Source organism: Salvelinus sp. IW2-2015, unplaced genomic scaffold, assembly GCF_002910315.2.
Source record: "Salvelinus sp. IW2-2015 unplaced genomic scaffold, ASM291031v2 Un_scaffold3399, whole genome shotgun sequence".
NCBI classification, from domain to species: domain Eukaryota; kingdom Metazoa; phylum Chordata; class Actinopteri; order Salmoniformes; family Salmonidae; genus Salvelinus; species Salvelinus sp. IW2-2015.
This window is the reverse complement of record NW_019944680.1, coordinates 17,176-37,928: the sequence shown is the minus strand read 5'-3', so window position 1 is coordinate 37,928 and position 20,753 is coordinate 17,176. Positions and strand designations below refer to the sequence as shown.

Sequence of the window (20,753 nt, the reverse complement as noted above, 5' to 3'; positions counted from 1 at the left end):
AGTGGTACTGAGACCGCTCATTGAAGATCCAGGGGGGACATGATGCAATGTGGCAAAAGCCAGCAGTAACTCAGCTAAAAGCTATGAGCTTCAGCCTAGGCAGTTCTTGCATTATATGATAAGAACAAAAAAGTCAGTCGCAATGAGGTGATCAAAGCTTTAGGACAGCCAAGTGGAAGGGATGTGATGCAGAGAGTTAGTAGTCTTTAAAGTACATCAGAGATACTGAGGAAAGTAAGATCTAGCCACAAAATCAAAACCTAATCATCTTTGTAATGTATCAATCTATTTCTTGAATGGTTTTTCCAAGGCTGTCAAGGTGCCAATAAAATCCCAAGTGATTTGTTTATCAAATCAGCAAAACCAGCTAAATATTTCCCTAAAATATCGATAGATTTCTACTGAAACACTTACGTACATGACCCCCATCCAAAACCAACGATTCCCATTCTATCCAAGGAAGATGCACACAAGACAAAATCCCCACTAACAAGCTTTAGCTATATGCCTCCTCATTCATTCCACTCCCAAACCACACAAAAACTAACAATTTAAAAAAAGACCAATCACTAAAGATAAAAAGCTATAATATAAATTCACTCTTAAGTAACAAGGATCTTAAGTCATATAGCTTTCCAAGATTTTATATTACAATACGGATGTTGCTACTTTTTTTGTAGTTCTATTTACAAATTTCACAGTGATCTTGGTACATTCTGCTGAATAACCAATAACAGGAATTTCTGCCATACCAGCTACCCTTCCATTCCTCTTTCTATAAATAGACAATACCTTGACACACACAAACACAGGAAGATACAAGGATGCTCCCTGACATCAAACACCGATTGCTGCAAACATTGACAGCTGCAACGCAGAGGGACAGTCTCTAAAATACAAACGCTGCGTTGGTGTTAGCATTGGGTGGAGGGAGGTTCAACCATTATTAGAGCCATCATAGGAAAGTGTGCAAGTACACTATTTGAAGAGAAGAATGGGAGACGCAACCAAAGGCGTGAAGGGGTCGGCTATGAAGGGAACGGGAGATGGCCGATCGAGGGTTCAAGTGAAAAGATCACTCCTGTCTTTGGGGTATGCAGCCTTCCATCTCCAGCACCTCGGGCCAGCCCTCGTACTTGTTGGTGTCGGCGTTGTTCTTTATGTGCTGTAGAGGCAGAGAGAGGTTTTGGATTAGACCCAATGTCAGCATCCCAAATGGCAGCCTATTCCCTATATAATGCAAGTGTTTTGTGCACTACAAAAGGGAATAGGGTGCCATTTGGGAAGCACAATGCATGGCCCCTCTTGTCTGATAAGGCTGTGTGTTTGTGATCGCTGTGCCGTTACACAATGTCCCAAGAATACATAAGGGAGGATGGAAAGTCAATATTGAAGGAGTGCCTGTTCCCTCTGGGACAACATGTTCAAGGGTCAGACGGAAATGTAAAGACAGTTCTCTCAAAATTGTCTTCTCTGGTAAAACTCAGATCATGAAATCAATAGTTCAGAACTGTAAAGAACGAAAACTAAATCATGGAGCGGCTGTGTTTTACATATCTCATAGAGCAATTTTTTAGTTTACAAACAAACGTCACGTTGGAGTGCATTCTCGCGTCAAATAGCCCCGTTGCAGGATAGTTATACGCTGATGTCGGGACCGTGACGAACAGTGAGTGATGACCATGATCACCAGACTGATGACTAGAGCTATGCTCAACAAGTAGATTATTGTTCTGGCTTTATCTAGCTCCATTTGGGATATTTCACCTTGCCTCTCTAGGTAATCAATCCTCCGATGACATCTGTGACGTTGTAGACGAGGGGTGCTCAACTCTTGCCCTACAAGGTCCGGAGTCTGCTGGTTCTGTTCTACCTGATAATTAATTCAGTCATTAAATCAGTCCCTGATTAGAGGGGAACAATGAAAAGATGCAGTGGGACTGGCTTGGCGGTCCAGAGTTGAGTCTGAGGGCTGTAGACGATGACATCCCGATGCGGTTTTACAAGTCATTGTATTGACTCCAATATAAAACATGTCCATTTCTGAAGCAGAACAGCACACACACACAACTCTTTATGACAGGCCTGGAAAAGGAGTCGATATCATGATAAATGGTGTGTTCTAGGTACTATATTTCTATAGACAAAGTTCTCTCAGTTGTGCTTCACTGAAGCCATGATATTTCAACGGGGAGAGGTGAAAAAGTCCCATGTGAACAGACCAGAAAGAAAAAATGTGAACAAACCAGGTTAAGGAGGATAAAGATTTAAAAGGGGGGGGGGGGTTAAAGTTACCTGTTCAAAGGGACTCTTGGTCTTGATCCCTTTGCCTCCCACAAAGATCCAGTTGTCCCTGAAGCCTAATGTGCTGATGCTGGAACTGCCAAGTTCACCAATCATCTTCTTGGACTCGTCGTTCAGCCTGTGGACCGCAAAGCAGGGTCGTATTCATTTGTGCACACCGTAGCGAAACGTTTCACAGTAAAAATAAAACATTTCTTATTGGATAAGTTCAGGTAGTCCCTCCCCATTTCAGTCCTTTTGCTAGTGAATACACAGCTAGAATGTCATTGAGTCTGTAGACTAGACACTTAAATATCTCTACCTACCACTCTTTCCTTTACTTGAAYCTTTTCTCTTAGTCACCATTGTTATACATCAGTAATTGGTGACTACTCCTTTAATATCAGCAGTTAGGAACACCTACTTTGAGGCCGAATCGTCAAATGTGGCCATCATCACTACTGATCCTTCTTCAATAGTCTTCAGGAATGTGATGAGCGTGTTGACATCTGCCCACACAACAAATACAAGACTGGTTTGCCTAGTCCATGACACGGAAACAACAAAGGAAATCTAACCGAAACTAAGGCCTCACCTCCCGCCCACATGTCAAAGTAGTCTGTCTTGATGAGGTCCCCTGTCTTTCCTGTGGAGAACAAACAACTTGTTCACGACAAGCTAATGTACACTCACAGGCTAACTCCTATCATGAATAGTGAATTATAGTACATTCAACGACAATGGAAAGTACTGTTTACACTGAGTGTACAAAACATTAAGAACACCTCTTTCAATGACCGACTGACCAGGTGAAAGCTATGATCCCTCATTGATGTCACTATACTACTTCAATCAGTGTAGATGAACGGGAGAAGACAGGTCAAATAAGGATTTTTAAGCCTTGAGACATGGATTGTGTATGTTTGCCATTTAGAAGGTGAATTGGCAAGAGAACATTATTGAAGTGTCTTTGAACGGGGTATGGTAGTAGGTGCCAGGCGCACCGACTTGTGTCAAGAACTGCAACCCTGCTAGGTTTGTCACACCAAGTTTCCGGTGCGTATCAAGAATGGTCCACTGCCCAAATGACATCAAGCCAACTTGACAACTGTGGGACACATTGGAGTCAACATCCCTGTGGAACGCTTTTGACACATTGTAGAGTCCATGCCCTGACAAATTGAGGCTGTTCTGAGGGCAAAGGGAGGTGCAACTCAATATTAGGAAGGTGTTCTTAATGTTTTGTATACTCAGTGTATATGAACAGCGGTATGGACGGGTTAGTATTGAAGTAGTTAACCAAGGCAGGGATGGGCAACTACAGTCCAGAAGGGCCATGATGTATGCAGGCTTTTGTTCCAGCCCAGCACTAACAGCCATCTACACATTCTACACATCCTCGAAAGACTCGAGCTGCCAATCCCTGAACAAAGTAAATGTTTCACACACCAGATGTCATTTTCAAATGTCATATTACTCACAGATGTAATCATGTAAAACAACCGATTTGACTACAAGGAGAAGTACTGTTTGTCTATGGTATGTAGCAGTGACAAGGCTGGTTTACCGTTGACCAGGGCGATGTTAATTCCTCTGCCCACGTTGTTCTTGACGCCACTCATCAATCTGAAAGGACAAATGAAGAATTATGTGACAGTGAGCCTGCATCTATTTTATTGGGTACTTTGTGGTTAGGTTAGTCCCATCCTTGTCTTTGTTCCCGGTCGTGTGGCTTTCTTCACCACTGTACTGAGACTTGTCACACCCTGGTCATATAGTGTCGACACAAAAATAAAATACTTATTCCTAACCAGAAGCGATTCCCATGTAGCAATGCCTGAGGAATTGGATTTCAATAACACGGATGCAGAATGCCACAAGAGTCAACAGTTAATTAAATAGAATCTGAAAGGACAAATGAAGCATTATGTGACAGTGAGCCTGCATCTATTTTATTGGGTACTTTGTGGTTAGGTTAGTCCCATCCTTGTCTTTGTTCCCGGTCGTGTGGCTTTCTTCACCACTGTACTGAGACTTGTCACACCCTGGTCATATAGTGTCGACACAAAAATAAAATACTTATTCCTAACCAGAAGCGATTCCCATGTAGCAATGCCTGAGGAATTGGATTTCAATAACACGGATGCAGAATGCCACAAGAGTCAGTCAACAGTTAATTAAATAGAGGGTTAACAGTCAACAGGTTGCTTCAGGCATGTTTAAATTGAATCTCCACCTCAGTTACGATATAGTTCATACCGGTCTACGCTAGTCTAGGAATCTATAAAATAAGAATAGAAATGCATCCTGTAGAACAGACATGGATAATTGTGTTGTAGAATATCCTATTGTGTCAGCCTTGCACTCTAGATTTCTACCTGGCAATAGATGTTTACATTTGAGTCATTTAGCAGACGCTCTTATGCACAGCGACTTACAGTTAGCGCATTCATCTTAAGACAGGTGAGACAACCACATAAGTCATAGTAAGTGCTGTAAATTCTTTCAAAATAAAAAGTAGTTATCAGTAGTCAGTGCTAGTAGGAAAAGTCAAGTGCAAGGTTCTTTTTTTGTGCGGGGGGATAAAACATGTCTTATTTAAAATACTTGTTTCTAATTAGGCCCCTGTGTATAGGTTAAGGGGGGGGTGGGTTGTTGGTTGTACTGTTATTATAGGTTGAGAGGGGGTGGGTCTTTGTTTGTACTGTTAATATAGGTCTATCATGTCTCTTACATGTTGTCCTCCAGGCAGATTTTTGGACCCACAACACTGGCTGCTCCGCTGGCCATCTTAAAGGAGAAGTGTCCCTCAGGACATGGCTTGGAGAGGCCACACTTGTAGCGGTCCAGTCTGGTAGCTGTGAATGGAATTCCAAATAGAGTATACAATACCAACACACTTTAGCACCCCCCCCCCCATCAAACACACACCCAATATCAGCAAACACGTACATATCTAGGCCCTGCAAACACAGTCTGCTATTACACACACAGCTTGAATCTCTCACACGCACAATATAACTCACACACCTACAGAACAAACCAGACTATTTACATAGGACTCAGCAGGCCAGGTGGTAACTACACAATACACACAGATTAACTACTTAGCTCCTAACACTTAAGCATACATGGTAAGGTGTTGCCATGGTTTGTTAAGAGAAGATCAGCCCTGATTTTCAAATACCACGGGGAGAAAAAAAGAAAAGTAATGTAACTTGATTGATTGTGGAAATCAGGAATTAGGTTAAAGTGATGTAACAGGAGAAGTTATTGAAGTATACTTACGGCCTTCCTCTACAGGCATAGACCCTGTTGTGGAGGGACAGAAACAGACAAGTTAGACTCGAGTTTCAGATGTCATTATGACATTAGCCCGTGAGCTCATGAGTTCCTTATTTAAGAAAGTTAAAACACTGAACTTTGCACAAAATCTGTCTATCTGGCTTTAGCCTGGCTAAAAACATAGCAAGCTAGCCAGGCCTTTTAGCATCCCACATCTCCATGTGAAATCAGATTTATCATTTAAAAAAACATGCCCTAGCAAATACTCTTCTACTTGCCGGTGCAACCTAAAACATTACCCCAGTTTGATATCCTGCTTGTGTACTCATTCAGATATCAGCTAAAATAAAAGCACATGGCTAGCTAGTTGGCTAAAGCCGGTTCTACCACTTCACAATAGCCTGGAATCACTGGTTATTACTAATAAACTAAACACTTTGAGAGGGTGGATTCTTGTTGTTTGGTTTACTGTTTGAACAGTCGCAGAGATTATATTTGGTTACAAATACAAAATAGGCTACTTTAATGAATAACCTGTAGATCAGAACAAGGAACCGAGCGAAAACACTGCCCCAGCGGCTGCGGAAGGAATGATACCGAGCGTCTCAATTTCCAGGTAGTACAAAAGTACGCCCGAATGCCAGAAAGTATTACAAGGAGTCACCCCTTTTGTGACAAAAAACAACATTGCGCTACGCACCTTCCGTCTCCGTAGTGTGTGAATTTAGCTTCGGCCAGAGACTAAGGCTGTCGTATGCAGACACAAAGGTTTTTCTGAAGGCCTAAATTTAGAATCCCTGATGAAGATTAATAATCCTATCTATTGAGAGATATATTCAAAATAATAGCCTTTGAAACTAAGTGATTCCTCTTTGGAATTCCATTCAAGATCAGGCAATAGATTAATATGCACAGTTACAACACTGGAAAACACCTGTAACCAAACTCACCAAACACATTCCCCAAATTGAAGTCCATATTAATTTCCAGCAGCTGGAAGGCAAGGAAAACTGCCAGGAAAAAGACCAAAACCAATGCAGCCAACTTCACGATGCCTGAAGGAAATTAGACACATAGACCAAAGAAAGAGAATGAAGAGATCAATAGACAGAGGGAGAGAGGAGAGAGATAGAGAGAAAATGTAACACCATTTTAACACCATGTCTAATACGTGTGTGTCAGATAAGGTCTCTGATGCTAACAGAGAAATGTATTTGCTTGGTGACCTGAACATTGACTGGTTATCTAGTTGTCCTCTCAAGAGGAAGCTTCTTACTGTGACTAATGCCTGTAACATGACCCAGGTTATCACTCAACCAACTAGAGTGTAAACCAATAGTGTTGGATCTGTGACATCCACTTGTATTGATCAGATCTTCACTAAGGCTGCAGAGCTTTGCTCCAAAGCAATATCAGTCCCCATTGGCTGTAGTGACCATAACATTGTGGCAATAACAAGGAAAGCCAAAAGTACCAAAGGCAGGGTCTAAAGTTATGTATAACAGATCATACAAAATGTACTCAGGACTCTTGTTTAAGATGAAACACATTTGTTGGCCTGATGTGTATAAGGAGGAGAAACCAGATGCAGCACTTGGAGTATTTGTAAAATTATTCTTGCCAATTGTTGACAAGCATGCACCTGTTAAGAAACGGAGAACTGTTCGAGCCCCCTGGTCGATGAACTGAAAAATGGTATGGTTCAAAGAAATGAAGGAGAAAAAAGGTGACAAACAATTCAGGCTGCTCAGCTGATTGGTTGACATACTGTCAATTGAGACATTTTGTGACTCAATATTTTTTATTTTATAATAAGAATATTACTAAAAACAAGATAAATTACATTTTAAAAAACAATGGGAAAATACTTTGGATTACCTCAAGTTATATTATGGACAGAAAACCCAATTAAATCTACATCATTCATTGATGTTGATGTGCCATTTTAGCAAAAACCTTTTGATATAGCCACATCATTTCAATGACTATTTCACCGGYAAAGAGGACAAACATTAGTCAGTTAAAACATTGAACCACCATGTGTGTTGAAGACCTAATAATGAAAGAGCAGGAATGCCGTTCTGAACTTGGTCAAGTTATTGTGGAATAGGTGGAAAAACAGTTACCATCTATCAATGATAAGCCACCAAGTATAGACAACCTAGATGGGAAACTACTGGGAATGGTAAGACGGTATTGCCACCCMAACTTGCCATGTCTTTAACCAGGATTGTSTCCACAGSTGTGGAAGAAAGCTAAAGTAATTCTACTACCTAAAAATAGTAAAGCACCCTTTGCTGCCTCTAACATCCGCCCAGTCAGTGTGCTGCCTGTTTTTAGTAAACTGATGGAGAACTGCATTTGAACAAACGCAATGCTATTTTATAAAGAACAAGTTAACTAATGACTTTCAGCATGCATATAGGGAAAGGCACTCAACTTGTACTGCACTGACTCATGACTGGCTAAAATAAATTGATTAGATGATAGTTGGAGCTGTATTGTTAGGTTTCAGTGAAGCCTTATGTTATTGATCATCATTTCTTATTGAAAAAAACTCACTTAGAATGGCTTTACGTCACCTGCCATCACACGGTTGGAGAGTTACTTATCCAACAGAACCCAGAGTGTTCTTCAATGGAAGCTTCTCTAACATCAGATATGTGCAATAGTATCCCTCAGGACAGTTTCCTTGGGCCGTCACTCTTCTCTATTTTAACAAATGATTTGCTACTTGTCTTACAAGAAGATAGAATTACTATGTATGCTGATTGCACACATCACCATCTACAGCCAATGAGCTCACAGAGAATCTTAGCAAGGACTTACAGTCAGCGTCAGAATGGGAAATTACAATAATCTGGTGTTAAATTCATCTGAAACCAAAAAGCATTGTATTTGGTTCAAAGCATTCTCTTAGACCTAAACTGGAGATGTGCATAAAGGTTGTGAACATTTGTAGCGAAATCCTGCACGGAGCATTCACCGTGGGCTGCCCCTTTAAGAGCACAGCAGCAGTCAGGAGGGAGATAATAAAGATGGCTCTTCCGGCTCTGTATGGAGGCTCTCGTCGGCGTGGCAGTTTTGACAGTGTGTTTAACTCTTTGCAGAAGTCTTGTTTATTTTCAACGTGATTAGTTTGTAAAGTGTTGAAGTTGATCGCCGGTGTTAACGCTCTAGGTCGTGTTTGGAATCTTTGGGGACCGCTCCTGTCATTGATCGAATCAGCCGACTAGAGCATACAGGTCGCAGTGGTGGGTGGCATAAGGGGCTTTGGTAACAAAACAGATGGCACTGTGATAGACTGTATCCAGCTTGCTGAATGGATTAGTAGCAACAGTGTTGCGAAGCTTTGACAAACAAACCATCAGGTGTATCAGTCTGACAGACAGTGCAACTGCAAGCCTGATGCCAACAGCTAAACCCTGCCCCTCACTAATTTTCCCTCTATTGCTCCAGCAAACTTATTTTCCCCCCCCACTGCGCTCCCTTTGATCTTCAGTGTCACTGGACTATTATTGCCCTGCCGGATGTATTTGGGTTGACATTTTAGTAAAAATTAAATATTTCACCTTTATTTAACCAGGTAAGCTAGTTGAGAACAAGTTCTCATTTACAACTGCGACCTGGCCAAGATAAAGCAAAGCAGTGCAACACAAACAGAGTTACACATGGAATAAACAAGCGTACAGTCAATAACACAATAGAAAAAAAAGAAAGTCTATATACAGTGTGTGCAAATGGCGTGAGGTCGTAAGGCAATAAATAGGCCATAGTAGCGAAGTAATTACAATTTAGCAGATTAACACTGGAGTGATAGATGTGCAGATGATGAAGTGCAAGTACAGATACTGCTGTGCAAAAGAGCAGAAAGTAAATAAAAATAATATGGGGATGAGGTAGGTAGATTGGGTGGGCTATTTACAGATGGACTATGTACAGCTGCAGCGATCGGTTAGCTGCTCAGATAGCTGATGTTTAAAGTTAGTGAGGGAAATGTAAGTCTCCAGCTTCAGCGATTGTTGCAATTCGTTCCAGTCACTGGCAGCAGAGAACTGGAAGGAAAGGCAGCCAAAGGTGGTGTTGGCTTTGGGGATGACCAGTGAGATATACCTGCTGGAGCGCGTGCTACGGGTGGGTATTGTTATCGTGACCAGTGAGCTGAAATAAGGCGGAGCTTTACCTAGCATAGACTTATAGATGACCTGGAGCCAGTGGGTCTGGCGACGAATATGTAGCGAGGGCCAGCCGACTAGAGCATACAGGTCACAGTGGTGGGTGGCATAAGGGGCTTTGGTAACAAAACGGATGGCACTGTGATAGACTGTATCCAGCTTGCTGAGTAGAGTATTGGAAGCTATTTTGTAGATGACATCACCGAAGTCGAGGATCGGTAGGATAGTCAGTTTTACTAGGGTATGTTTGGCGGCATGAGTAAAGGAGGCTTTGTTGCAAAATAGAAAGCCGATTCTAGATTTGATTTTGGATTGGAGATGTTTAATATGAGTCTGGAAGGAGAGTTTACAGTCTAGCCAGACACATAGGTATTTGTAGTTGTCCACATATTCTAGGTCAGAACCGTCCAGGGTAGTGATGTCCAGGGTAGTGATGTCCAGGGTAGTGATGTCCAGGGTAGTGACCCCTGTGATGTAACGTGTTTTAGATGGTGTGTCTTGTCTTTGCTCTCCACTGGCTATCTGGCAAACAGGCTACAATAGTCTAGGCAGTCTCCTGCTGATGTGCGCTTGTCTGGTAGTGCTACTCCATCCTACTCTTTTCCTTTCGGGAGGGTTAATACCTGCCTGGCGCCAGAACAAAATCTTTATCCCTCTCTAACAACACCGCTACACATTGAAGAAGCTGAACTTCATTGTCAAGTCATATACAAAGTTGTTGTGAAGATGGTGAGCGGTACAGTATGTATGTTGTGGTATGTTCTGTGTTTTTGACACAAATATCAACTGTACCAGGCTTTGATCTTGTCCCATAATATGGTCAGGTGCAGAAAAGAAAGACCTAGCAAAGCTGCAGCTGGCTGAGAACAAACGCCTTTAACTGCACACACACAACATGATAGTCTTTCATGGTTGAGGAGAAGCTGACTACTTCTAGTCTAAGAATTCTTTTTTATTTTTATTTTTTAAATGCCTAACCATTTACATACACTTCAAACATACATACCCCAGACACACCACTACGGGTTTCTTCACGGTACCCAAACCAAAAACAGATTTTATGTGTCGCTCAGTTATGTATAGAAACATGTCATCGTGGAATGCTCTGGCACCAGAGGTTACTTAAGTTTACATTTAGAAACATATTGTATCACAGCACCTCTCCTCTTTCTGAAGATCTCATTTAACTGTATTGTACATCCGAATGTATATATAAAGTGTGTAAATAGTATTTGCTGTCTATTGGAGTCTTTCACACACCCACACCCACACCCACACCCACACCCACACACCTCTTATTTCTATATTAAAGTCATATCTTATGTTGTTCTTGTCTATTACCGTTCTGTATTTTGTCATGTATTTGTACATGTTGTGTGGACCCCAGGAAGAGTAGCTGCTACATGAGCGGTAGCTAATGGGGTTCCTAATAAACTAAACAAGTAGGCTATAGGCATAGCTATGTTGTACTGTGATGAAGAATATGGTTTGTAGACAGAATAGCCAAGATAAACAATTGTCACACACTGACCCAAGTAAMTGTGATAAAAGTTATGCTAATTGTCAGAAATACAGGTACCTATTATAGCAAAACCTACCTCCAGCTCTCATGTTGGTCCCAAGAATCTGCAGTGAGTGCAACACAATGTATGCCCCTGTTGAAAGACAAAGCAACATGTCAATATTCTCCAGTGTGGAGAGACATACAACGGGAGTGACAGTGGTTCGACAGTAAGGTTGACTAGCTAGTTAACTTTGGCTGGTTAGGTAGGATCATGTCACACTACTTGGACTTTAGCCTTCCCTCCTGGGTTTAAAACATGACTCACTCACTTAGCCATCTAACTGAGAACAAGGAAGACATGGTAGTTCATAATGGGATGGCTAAATAAATATAGCTAGGAATACATCCACAGCTAGAGGGGTATCCTACAAAGAGGCAATTTTGGTCAACCAGTCATACGAATGCGTCTCACCTTTCAGCCAGGTAAATGTCTTCAGAACTAAACATGCTCCAGGGAAGGCTAAACTCCCTGCCTACTCCACTTACCCTGAATGAAATGACTGAGCCACGAGTTGAGGACCAATGAAATTAGATTTCCTTCATCTTGCAAAGATTGCATCATCTTCCCGTTCATTTGAGGAAGACGACTGAAAATATTTTATTCAATTAAATGTTTTTTGGTGTTAAAAATAGTAATGTAGTAATGACAATGTATTTTAAACTTCCCGCAATATAACACTTGTATGACTTAATCAAAATAAATATTGATAGGAGTGGGGAAAGAAGCGTGCTTGTGCATTAATCAGCACACCAAAGACGGCATTAACGATAAGTAATAAAATAAAGACGCCACTTCTAAAAGTATATTTAACACCACAGCCTGCTGAATGTGCAAGATAACTTTTCTTTCATTTTGATTTCGGCAGAAATTAAAATGTGACACTATGAAGCTAACTGAAACTAAGGATCCTGGGACTGAACACCTCCCTCTGCAACTGGATCCTGGACTTCCTGACAGGCCGCCCCCCAAGTGGTGAGGGTAGGCAACAACACACCCCCCACGCTGATCCTCAACACTGGGGCCCCTTAGGGGTGCGTGCTTAGTGCCCTCCTGTACTCCCTGTTCAACCACGACTCCAACGCCATCATTACGTTTGCTGATGACACGATGGTGGTATGCCTGATCACCCACGACGATGAGGAAGCATTTAGGGAGGTCAGAGACCAGGCAAATGAGTTGAGAGAAAAGCGGGAGAAAAGTTGAATATACAGCGTGATTAATTTATGACAGTGCCTGTGAAATATAAAGCGGGGCTTTCGAGACAGAGCTAATTGGAGGTGTTTGTTTTTGAGCAATTTTAAGAGGCTTGTTCTGACAATGTCAATGGGTATTAGGACATTCATAAGCATCTATGAGAGGACTTGATCAAGAATACCTGGTATTGGTGAATATATGTAACCATTGTCTAAAGTGTGACTGATGGAAGTTAATTAATTCGGATTGAGGTTGCTAGCTACGCTTTCCAACCTTATCTCACGCTGACTCCAGTCTTAATCTACACCGGAAATTATACATTTAAGTTTTAATCTACATAGGAAGCCTGTCCGACCCTGGAGCAGTTTAAACAATCGGGTCAGATCTGTTGGCTACACAATTAGTTATGTGTTAGTGTTTGGCTAACATGTGTACCGAGCTAACAGTAGTCAGCTAACTGTGCAAACTAGACATACATTTTCCGAGTAAATTATCGTCCCCAAATAAGTAACGTTAAGGTATGGTTAGATTTAGCCATAACTAGCTAGTTATAGCGATTCACAATTTAGTTCGATTCCGTTAACAGTAGCTAGCTAGCCAACCCTAGTCAAAATAGTTATATAAACCTGATTGCCCCAGCAGCAAGTCGATTTAATTGGCATGAGCTAAAAAAAAAAACAGCGAACGTTAGCAAGATAGCTGGCAACTTTACCTGAGAAACGCCACGGTTACAAGCCTTGCCTATACGATGACAGACTCTTCCCTGTTTCAGAAAATCGCTATTTACTCTTGTGGTACTTCAATAATCTACTAAACATAAAGAACGACCAAACAGTATTCTTCACCGCCACCTACTGTACTGGAGTGTGAGGCCATTCTCTTCATCTTCTTGAAATAAGGGAATGCTATCTGTACTTTTCTAGGCAAAACCTTCTCAAACCTCAGCAGCACTGATACACGTTCACTTCTTTGACCCTCTTTCCTACTGAGCAAACKTTTGGCYTCAATCACTCTGCCTCCCTTCACATTTTCTTTAATATCAACTATGGACATAGATATTGGGGCYCCAGTRATGACTCCCCTCAACCTAGCATAAGCCCCAGGGATATGGCTTTTAAGCTTCATCCYAWTAAGCTTTTCCATTTGCAGAATCTTCCYTTTCTGAGCCTGGCTACCACAAAATATTAGCAATTTACCGTTCCAATGAACCGGGATAGTTTGACTTCACCTATCTCTTTCTCCAAGGCATTGGTTAGTCGGATAGGGTGTAAATGAGGCCCTGTGGTMTCWTCAAACACCATCACCACTTTCCACTCTGACACATTATGACTCTCGCTTCCAACCTTGGCCATCTTTATGCTTTCTTTCCTAGACGCTCCACTGCTTTCTGTATCATGATCTCTCTTCTTCCTGTGTGTCTCCACTACAGACCATTTCAGTCCTTGACCCTCATTCTCCCGCTCTCCTTTTCATCCACGCTACTCGCTGCCATTTACAACCTGAACATGGCCATCTGTTCCTCTTATCTAGCTCTGCGTTTCCACTGCAGGAAGCCCCTGATAAATCGAAATAAAAAGTAATAATACCATATTTTTATTTTACAAAATTTGTGAACTAGGCCTTTATTACTCCTGCATGAGCAGAGAAAAATACTCCTCAGTTAAAGTCCCGCAATTAGAGCAACAAAGCTAATATTTGTGTAAATTGTAATCTGTTGGTGTCACTGAATAGGCTGATTCCCAATTTCATGGACCCAAGATCCATAGGTAAGGCCGTACATTGCAATATGAATGTCCAATACATACAATAGGCTGAATAGTGAGGGGATTTCCCACAGTTAAAGTTCTGTAATAAGAGCTAAGACGCTAGTATTTGTGTAAACTCTTAACGCAATGTAATCTGTAGGTGTCACTGAGTAGGCTGATACCCCATTTCATGAACCCAAGATCCATAGGTAAGGCTGTACATTGCAATTTAAGTATGCCTCCAATGCAATTCTGAAGTCTATATACATCCACAGTGCGATTTCAACAGAATTGTATGTTTTGTGTTCAATTGTCTTTTGTTAAATGTATATACCAACATTATAAAACAACCTTGTTTACCATTATCTAGTCCAATTGTGGCATAATTCCACTATTTTCATCCTTTGGCATCAGTTTCAATGGGGGACTTTTATTTTGAAGGCAAACAGCCAATTTCACTTTAGTTGCTAGTGCTGTTGTTCATGACACACACTCAAAGTCACATCAGCTCTAAAGGAGGGGCAAAGCATAGACACAAAACTTGGCAAAACCCCTTTGGGAGAGGATATGCTGCACAGCGCCCTCTTGTGTGGGGAGAGTAGTTGAATGAAAAGTGCATCCTTCCTCCTGCATCCGGCAATCATTGATTATTATTACAAGATTGGACAAGTAAATGCAAGAGCACCATCACATGGCTTTTACCTTTCCAATTATTTCTAATCAACGAGGAAGGAATGATGCACTTTTAAAGAATTCAAACAGGGATTTCATTTGTGGGTGGTCCTGTCCAGAAAGAACAAGTGGAAGCCATCGGGTGGAGACCTAGTCCATAAGGCACATTGTACAGGTAAGCAATAAGGCAAAACAAAATCCATCTAGGAAGTAAAACAATTAAAGAACATAGACACTTTAGGTGAGGTGCTGACTAACAGAAGATAATCTATTCAAATACAAAACAAGTTGATAGTAATCTCTACTTGCTGTGGATCCACTCTACATGTCAAATCGATCATATGTTATTTGTCACATGCTTCATAAACAAGGGGTGTAGACTAACAGTGAAATGCTTACTCACAGGGCCTTTTCCAACAATGCAGAGTTAAAGATAAAGAAATAGAGAMATKAGGAATAAATTCACAGTGAATAACAGATAACAGTTGATTGTTCCTGCAGAGTAAWTACAGAATAWTTGAGGTAATCAGGCACTTTATTTCCATTACATCGCTATTCTAACATTACTGTGTTGATTTATTAGGAATGCACATTATTCAGGGCCTCATCAAAATACAGACTAGTGAACAGTGGTAATAAAAATAATAATAATAATAATAAATATGGGCCATTTAGCAGATGCTTTTATCCAAATTGACTTACAGTCATGCGTGCATACATTTTACACACGGGTGGTCCCGGGAATCGAACCCACTATCAATTGCATTGCAAGCGCCATCCAAAATTGTGCAAGTTGAAGACAGTGTTCCACACATAAATAATATCATCAGACAGAGACAAACTGTTAATTCATGAAATACTTAATAACAGAGCAGTGAAACTTGAAGTAAACTCAATTCAACGTCTATTCTACGTTGGTTCAACCAGTGTGTGTCCAGTGGGAAGTGTTCTTCGCTCAATAAACAGCTTGGGACATCTGCATGCCATCTACATGACATTCGCAATTTGTTCCTTACAAACCCTAGACATYTTTCCATTGAGATGCAACAGGTACGTAATACAACAAGTGGAATGCCATACATCCAAATGGCCAAGCTCTGGAGATCATCGTCAAGATATTTAATCTCATGTTGTTCATTCAATAAGATCCTACAAAACGGGGGGGACAACAGAGGGAAATTATCAATATTTTSCACATTACGTCTTGTAAATGGATCATTGTTCATTTAAAACAATKGACGGGYCAACATGACCATAACGTTGCYCTTAAATGCACAAGTTCACACATATTTTGCCTTTTGCTATGCACMYAAMATGYCCTAAAAATCCTGAGTGCCTTTAGCCACCATGCTAAAGCTAATAACACTCACATCATCTGAATCCACTTGGAAGACTGATGTTCCGTTGCTACTGGCAACACTCTCTGGGTCGGCGGCAATGGAGCAGTCGTCGTCCTGAAGCTGCAGGACAGAGAAGCGATACGTTGGCGCCCTGTAGGGGGCGGAGCAGAGCCACAAGGCATGTCAATATTTAGGACCAGAACGGAAGCAGGCATTTCAATGTGCACTTGTACCTGAGCAGTGTGTCTGTGTTTGTGTGTGTGTGTGTGTGTAGTGTGTGTGTGTGTGTGGTGTGTGTGTGTGTGTGTGTGTGTGTGTGTGTTGTGTGTGTGTGTGTGTGTGTGTGTGTGTGTGTGTGTGTGTGTGTGTGTGTGTGTGTGTGTGTGTGTGTGTGTGTGTGTGTGTATGCGTGTTTACTTACATGCTCGTGCGCATAAATGTGTATGTGGCTCACCTATTTCCCATTAAACCATTCTCCTTACAGTATAGACAGCAGCGGCAACAGCCACCAGAATGACAATCCCTAATCCAACACAAAGTACGATCAACAGCATCTTCTCTCTCTGAAATACAGACATAGCATTATCATATTTCTGGTCATAATTTTCTAAACGCTATAAACTTTTATCATGTGACGCATTGCATCATCTAATATGTGGGGCTGTATTTTCTGATGCGGAAGTACCCAGAGGGTGTGTAGGCTTTTGTTCCAGCACACCGCTGACACAACTGATTCAACTCATCAACCAGTTATCAAGCYATTGATTGATTGAATCAGGTGTGTTAGTACTGGGCTGGAACAAAACCCAGCTCACAATGTGTGTCTCCCGAGAATGAAGAACACTGTTACATTATTTTTACATTTTTTTACATTTTAGTCATTTAGCAGACGCTCTTATCCAGAGCGACTTACAGTAGAGTGCATACATTTTATTACATTTTACATACTGAGACAAGGATATCCCTACCGGCCAAACCCTCCCTAACCCGGACGACGCTATGCCAATTGTGCGTCGCCCCACGGACCTCCCGGTTGCGGCCGGCTGCGACAGAGCCTGGGCGCGAACCCAGCCCAGCCTGGGCGCGAACCCAGAGACTCTGGTGGCGCAGCTAGCACTGCGATGCGGTGCCCTAGACCACTGCGCCACCCGGGAGGCTGCCCAGGTAAGTCACACCTTTCACACTGTGAGCAATAACAAAAGCACACACACGCTCAAAGGAGACCCACACAAGAACTCGCAGATGCACACGCACACACACAGGTCACACTCACCGGGGTTTCAGAATATGGGCTGGCAGTGGGGGGCTGACTGGAGTTCCCACAGTGCCTGTTGACTGTTTCCTTTCTGCGCAGGGGAGTGAAACCTCCCTCACACTTATCACTGGGAACCTTACGGTACCTACACATGGAGACCACACAGTGAACTGTGTGTGTGTGTGTGTTTGGTTTGATTATCTTTCTGGGGACCACATTTCGCTGGTCCCCACAAGGAAAAATTATATTTTAGGCTTAGGGGTTAAGTTTAGGGTTAGGGATACAATTAGGGTTAGGGGTTAGGAGTTAGGGTTAGGAGTTAAGGTTAGAGGTTAAGGTTAGGGTTAGATTAAGGGTTAGGGTCAGGAAAAATAGGATTTCCAATGGGAATCAATTGTTTGGTCCCCACAAGGATAATAAAACAAATATGTGTGTGTCATAATTACCCCGACGTCCTAAGCTCCTCCTCCTCTCCATTTAGACACACCTCCAGGGCGTGGTCTGCAGTGTCCAGTTGTCTCATACACTCTGAGCTGTTCTCATGACGATAGTAACCATAGTCACTGTTGGAAAGGANACACACCTCCAGGGCGTGGTCTGCAGTGTCCAGTTGTCTCATACACTCTGAGCTGTTCTCATGACGATAGTAACCATAGTCACTGTTGGAAAGGAGAGACACGTTAGGCCATTTCAACCACAGACACAGCATATGCCTTGTTGGCAATGTTATGTTTGGGTCTGCGTTGACTCTGCCTTTGCCTCAAAGGCACAATTAGAGAAAAAAATGCTTTTTTGACTAGAAATGAAGTAACAGATTGTGCCTTTAAATGGACAACTCTCAACTTCTGGTTTCCTGTATCTGAATGTATCCCTGACTAGAGGGAGAGAATGAAAACCAGGGTTGAATTTATTAGGGCACAACAAAGCACTTTTTTTCAACAGACAATGAAAACGAGTGTTTCCTAAGTTCAGGTAGTCCCTTTCTGTTTCAGTTTGATTTCTTCTGGTTACTACTGAATACGACCCAGTAGTGTTACGGCCCTCCAGGACCATAACTGAATAGCCTTGTCAGTTTAGACTGGACCCCTGACAGTGTTTCTTACCATAGGTAGTCCTCTCTGGTGCAGGGGCAGGGGCTTTTCTGCCTGCTTACCACGTAGTCCCGTCCATTCCTGCAGACGGACAGCTTCCTCAGCCTCCTGAAGATCTCCTTGAAGCCCAAGACACACCCCTCTGTGGCCAAGTCCCCGCCCTCTCTGGCATGGGCCAACCACTGAACATAGTCCTGGTTACCACCTATGGGAAACCAACGTTAACCAATAGAGACTATTGAGACATGCCAATTTTAGTATATATTTATCGATATCAGTACGTTCAATTCCGTTCCTAGTGGTCCACAGGGGTTCACACCAAAGGTGGCTGGTGGGAGGATCTATAGGAGGGCAGACTCATTGTAATAGCTGGAATGGAATCAATGGAATGGTATCAAACACATCAAACATATGGAAACCACATATTTGAGGACGCTCTTTGGGTATTCTCACAATAGAAAGCTAGCTACTGTTTCGTTCCTTGTGAAATGTCTGTTGTTGGTTAATTGATTATGATCCTTGGGGATATTACATTTGACAACAAACAAATGACTCACAGGGGGAATCTCAATCATCTTTCTTTGATTCCTCGTGACCACTCTCCTCACCTCCTTCTCAAAAAGCATTGGAGGAGAAGATCCAAGGTTCCTCCCCTCAGACATTCTCCTCCACTGAGTTTTGACAAGGAGACGAGTAGACACAGGACACAAAGAATCAAGAAAATACAATTGAGATTCACCCACACTCTCTGGTGAGGAGACTCTGGAAGTCAATGGTGACCACCACCCACATGGGCTGGTGGTCGTCCTCGGGCCNAAATACAATTGAGATTCACCCACACTCTCTGGTGAGGAGACTCTGGAAGTCAATGGTGACCACCACCCACATGGGCTGGTGGTCGTCCTCGGGCCGGTAGCCCCAYAYGCTGATGTTCATGGTCTTGGTGCCCGGCTCGGATGTCAGGCCAGCGAAGAAGATGGGCTGCTCTGTAAAGTTGTACACCTTCCAACACTGGCCCTCATCTGTGGAGAACCTGGGGTGATGCACAATGACATACAGGGTCGTTTTCATTCGTGCACAGAGTCACAAAACGCTTTGCAACGGAAAACTAAAACGAGCCTTTCTTATTGGATAAAGTTAAGGTTGATTTCTTTCGTTTGGTGCCTAATGAATACGACCCTGTATAAACATCTGAATGTGAACGTGCAAGCACACACACACACACACGCATGAAGTACATAGAATTAAAACACACACATACAGAGTTACCGGATAGTGGACTGCTTAGACACATTCACAGCCACAACTTCATAGGGAGAGAAGAGCGTATAGACACACACACACACACTCCAAAGTCAAACACAGACACACACACACACACAACACTCAGAGGAGGTCGTTTGCATGCCATGGGTGGGGGTGTGAATAAAAAGCATCTTTCTTACACCCAATCTTTCTACATGCCACCGACTGTGTGTGTGTGTGTGTGTGTGTGCGTGTGGTGTTCAGTACTTGATGGTGTTGATTTGGCCGTCCATGGGGTGGGCCTCCACAGCCACGACGAGCCCCCCAGCATCCAGGATGCTGTAGTGATGGGGCCCCCTCAAGGAACCCCTCCACTTGTACCCCCCGTCATCTGACACGTACACGTCAGGCCGTGTTGACGAGATGGAGTCCCCCACACTGCCTGACCGGTCAAAGCGCAGAGGTCATAGAAAGGTCACACACATTCTGGGACAGCTAGAGGGTGGGGGATGTGTCCGAAAACATGTTCTATCTGTCAGTCATCCGGTCCCAAATTTCTCCCTACCCCTCCGTTTAGCCCTAACCCTCCAATGTTTTCTGACCTGAAGGGCCTGGATAGAGATAACCAGTGTAGTGGAGAAGCTTTCACCATACTGATCCCACATTACTGATCTGCAAACATTAAATGGTAAGGGAACGATTTGGGACCGGGAATATAGAGTGCACTATATATATATATATATATATACAGTGGGGAGAACAAGTATTTGATACACTGCCGATTTTGCAGGTTTTCCTACTTACAAAGCATGTAAACAAAAATCCAGAAAATCACATTGTATGATTTTTAAGTAATTAATTTGCATTTTATTGCAAGACATAAGTATTTGATCACCTTCCAAC

At 42.4% G+C, this 20,753-nt stretch overlaps 1 protein-coding gene across 3 annotated transcripts; it reads right to left on the bottom strand.

Moving 5' to 3' along the window:
- Positions 1-205: 205 nt before the first annotated feature.
- On the bottom strand, positions 206-13,321 carry LOC112075791 (protein FAM3C). Of its 3 annotated transcripts, none has more exons than XM_024142724.2 (10): positions 13,215-13,321; positions 11,342-11,398; positions 6,519-6,623; positions 5,572-5,595; positions 5,018-5,141; positions 3,851-3,909; positions 2,879-2,929; positions 2,708-2,792; positions 2,296-2,422; positions 206-1,165 (listed from the first exon to the last, which is right to left on the bottom strand). In XM_024142724.2, exons 2-10 carry the CDS (start codon positions 11,352-11,354, stop codon positions 1,076-1,078), a joined length of 678 nt encoding a protein of 225 aa, XP_023998492.1. In that variant the 5' UTR covers positions 11,355-11,398; positions 13,215-13,321; the 3' UTR covers positions 206-1,075. The 3 variants fall into 3 exon arrangements, with proteins under 3 accessions (XP_023998492.1, XP_070297169.1, XP_023998493.1); XM_070441068.1 differs by lacking the exon at positions 13,215-13,321 and adding an exon at positions 11,794-11,894; XM_024142725.2 differs by lacking the exon at positions 13,215-13,321 and adding an exon at positions 11,720-11,769.
- Positions 13,322-20,753: the final 7,432 nt, after the last annotated feature.

Bases quoted from the DNA above. Each gene is read 5' to 3' on its own strand.
- LOC112075791 (XM_070441068.1), bottom strand. From the start codon at position 11,881: ATGAACGGGAAGATGATGCAATCTTTGCAAGATGAAGGAAATCTAATT. The intron at 3,910-5,017 runs GTAAGAGACATG...TTGTCCTTTCAG, and splicing joins ATCTGCCTGGAGGACAACAT to ATTGATGAGTGGCGTCAAGA. The intron at 2,930-3,850 runs GTAAACCAGCCT...TGTTCTCCACAG, and splicing joins TAACATCGCCCTGGTCAACG to GAAAGACAGGGGACCTCATC.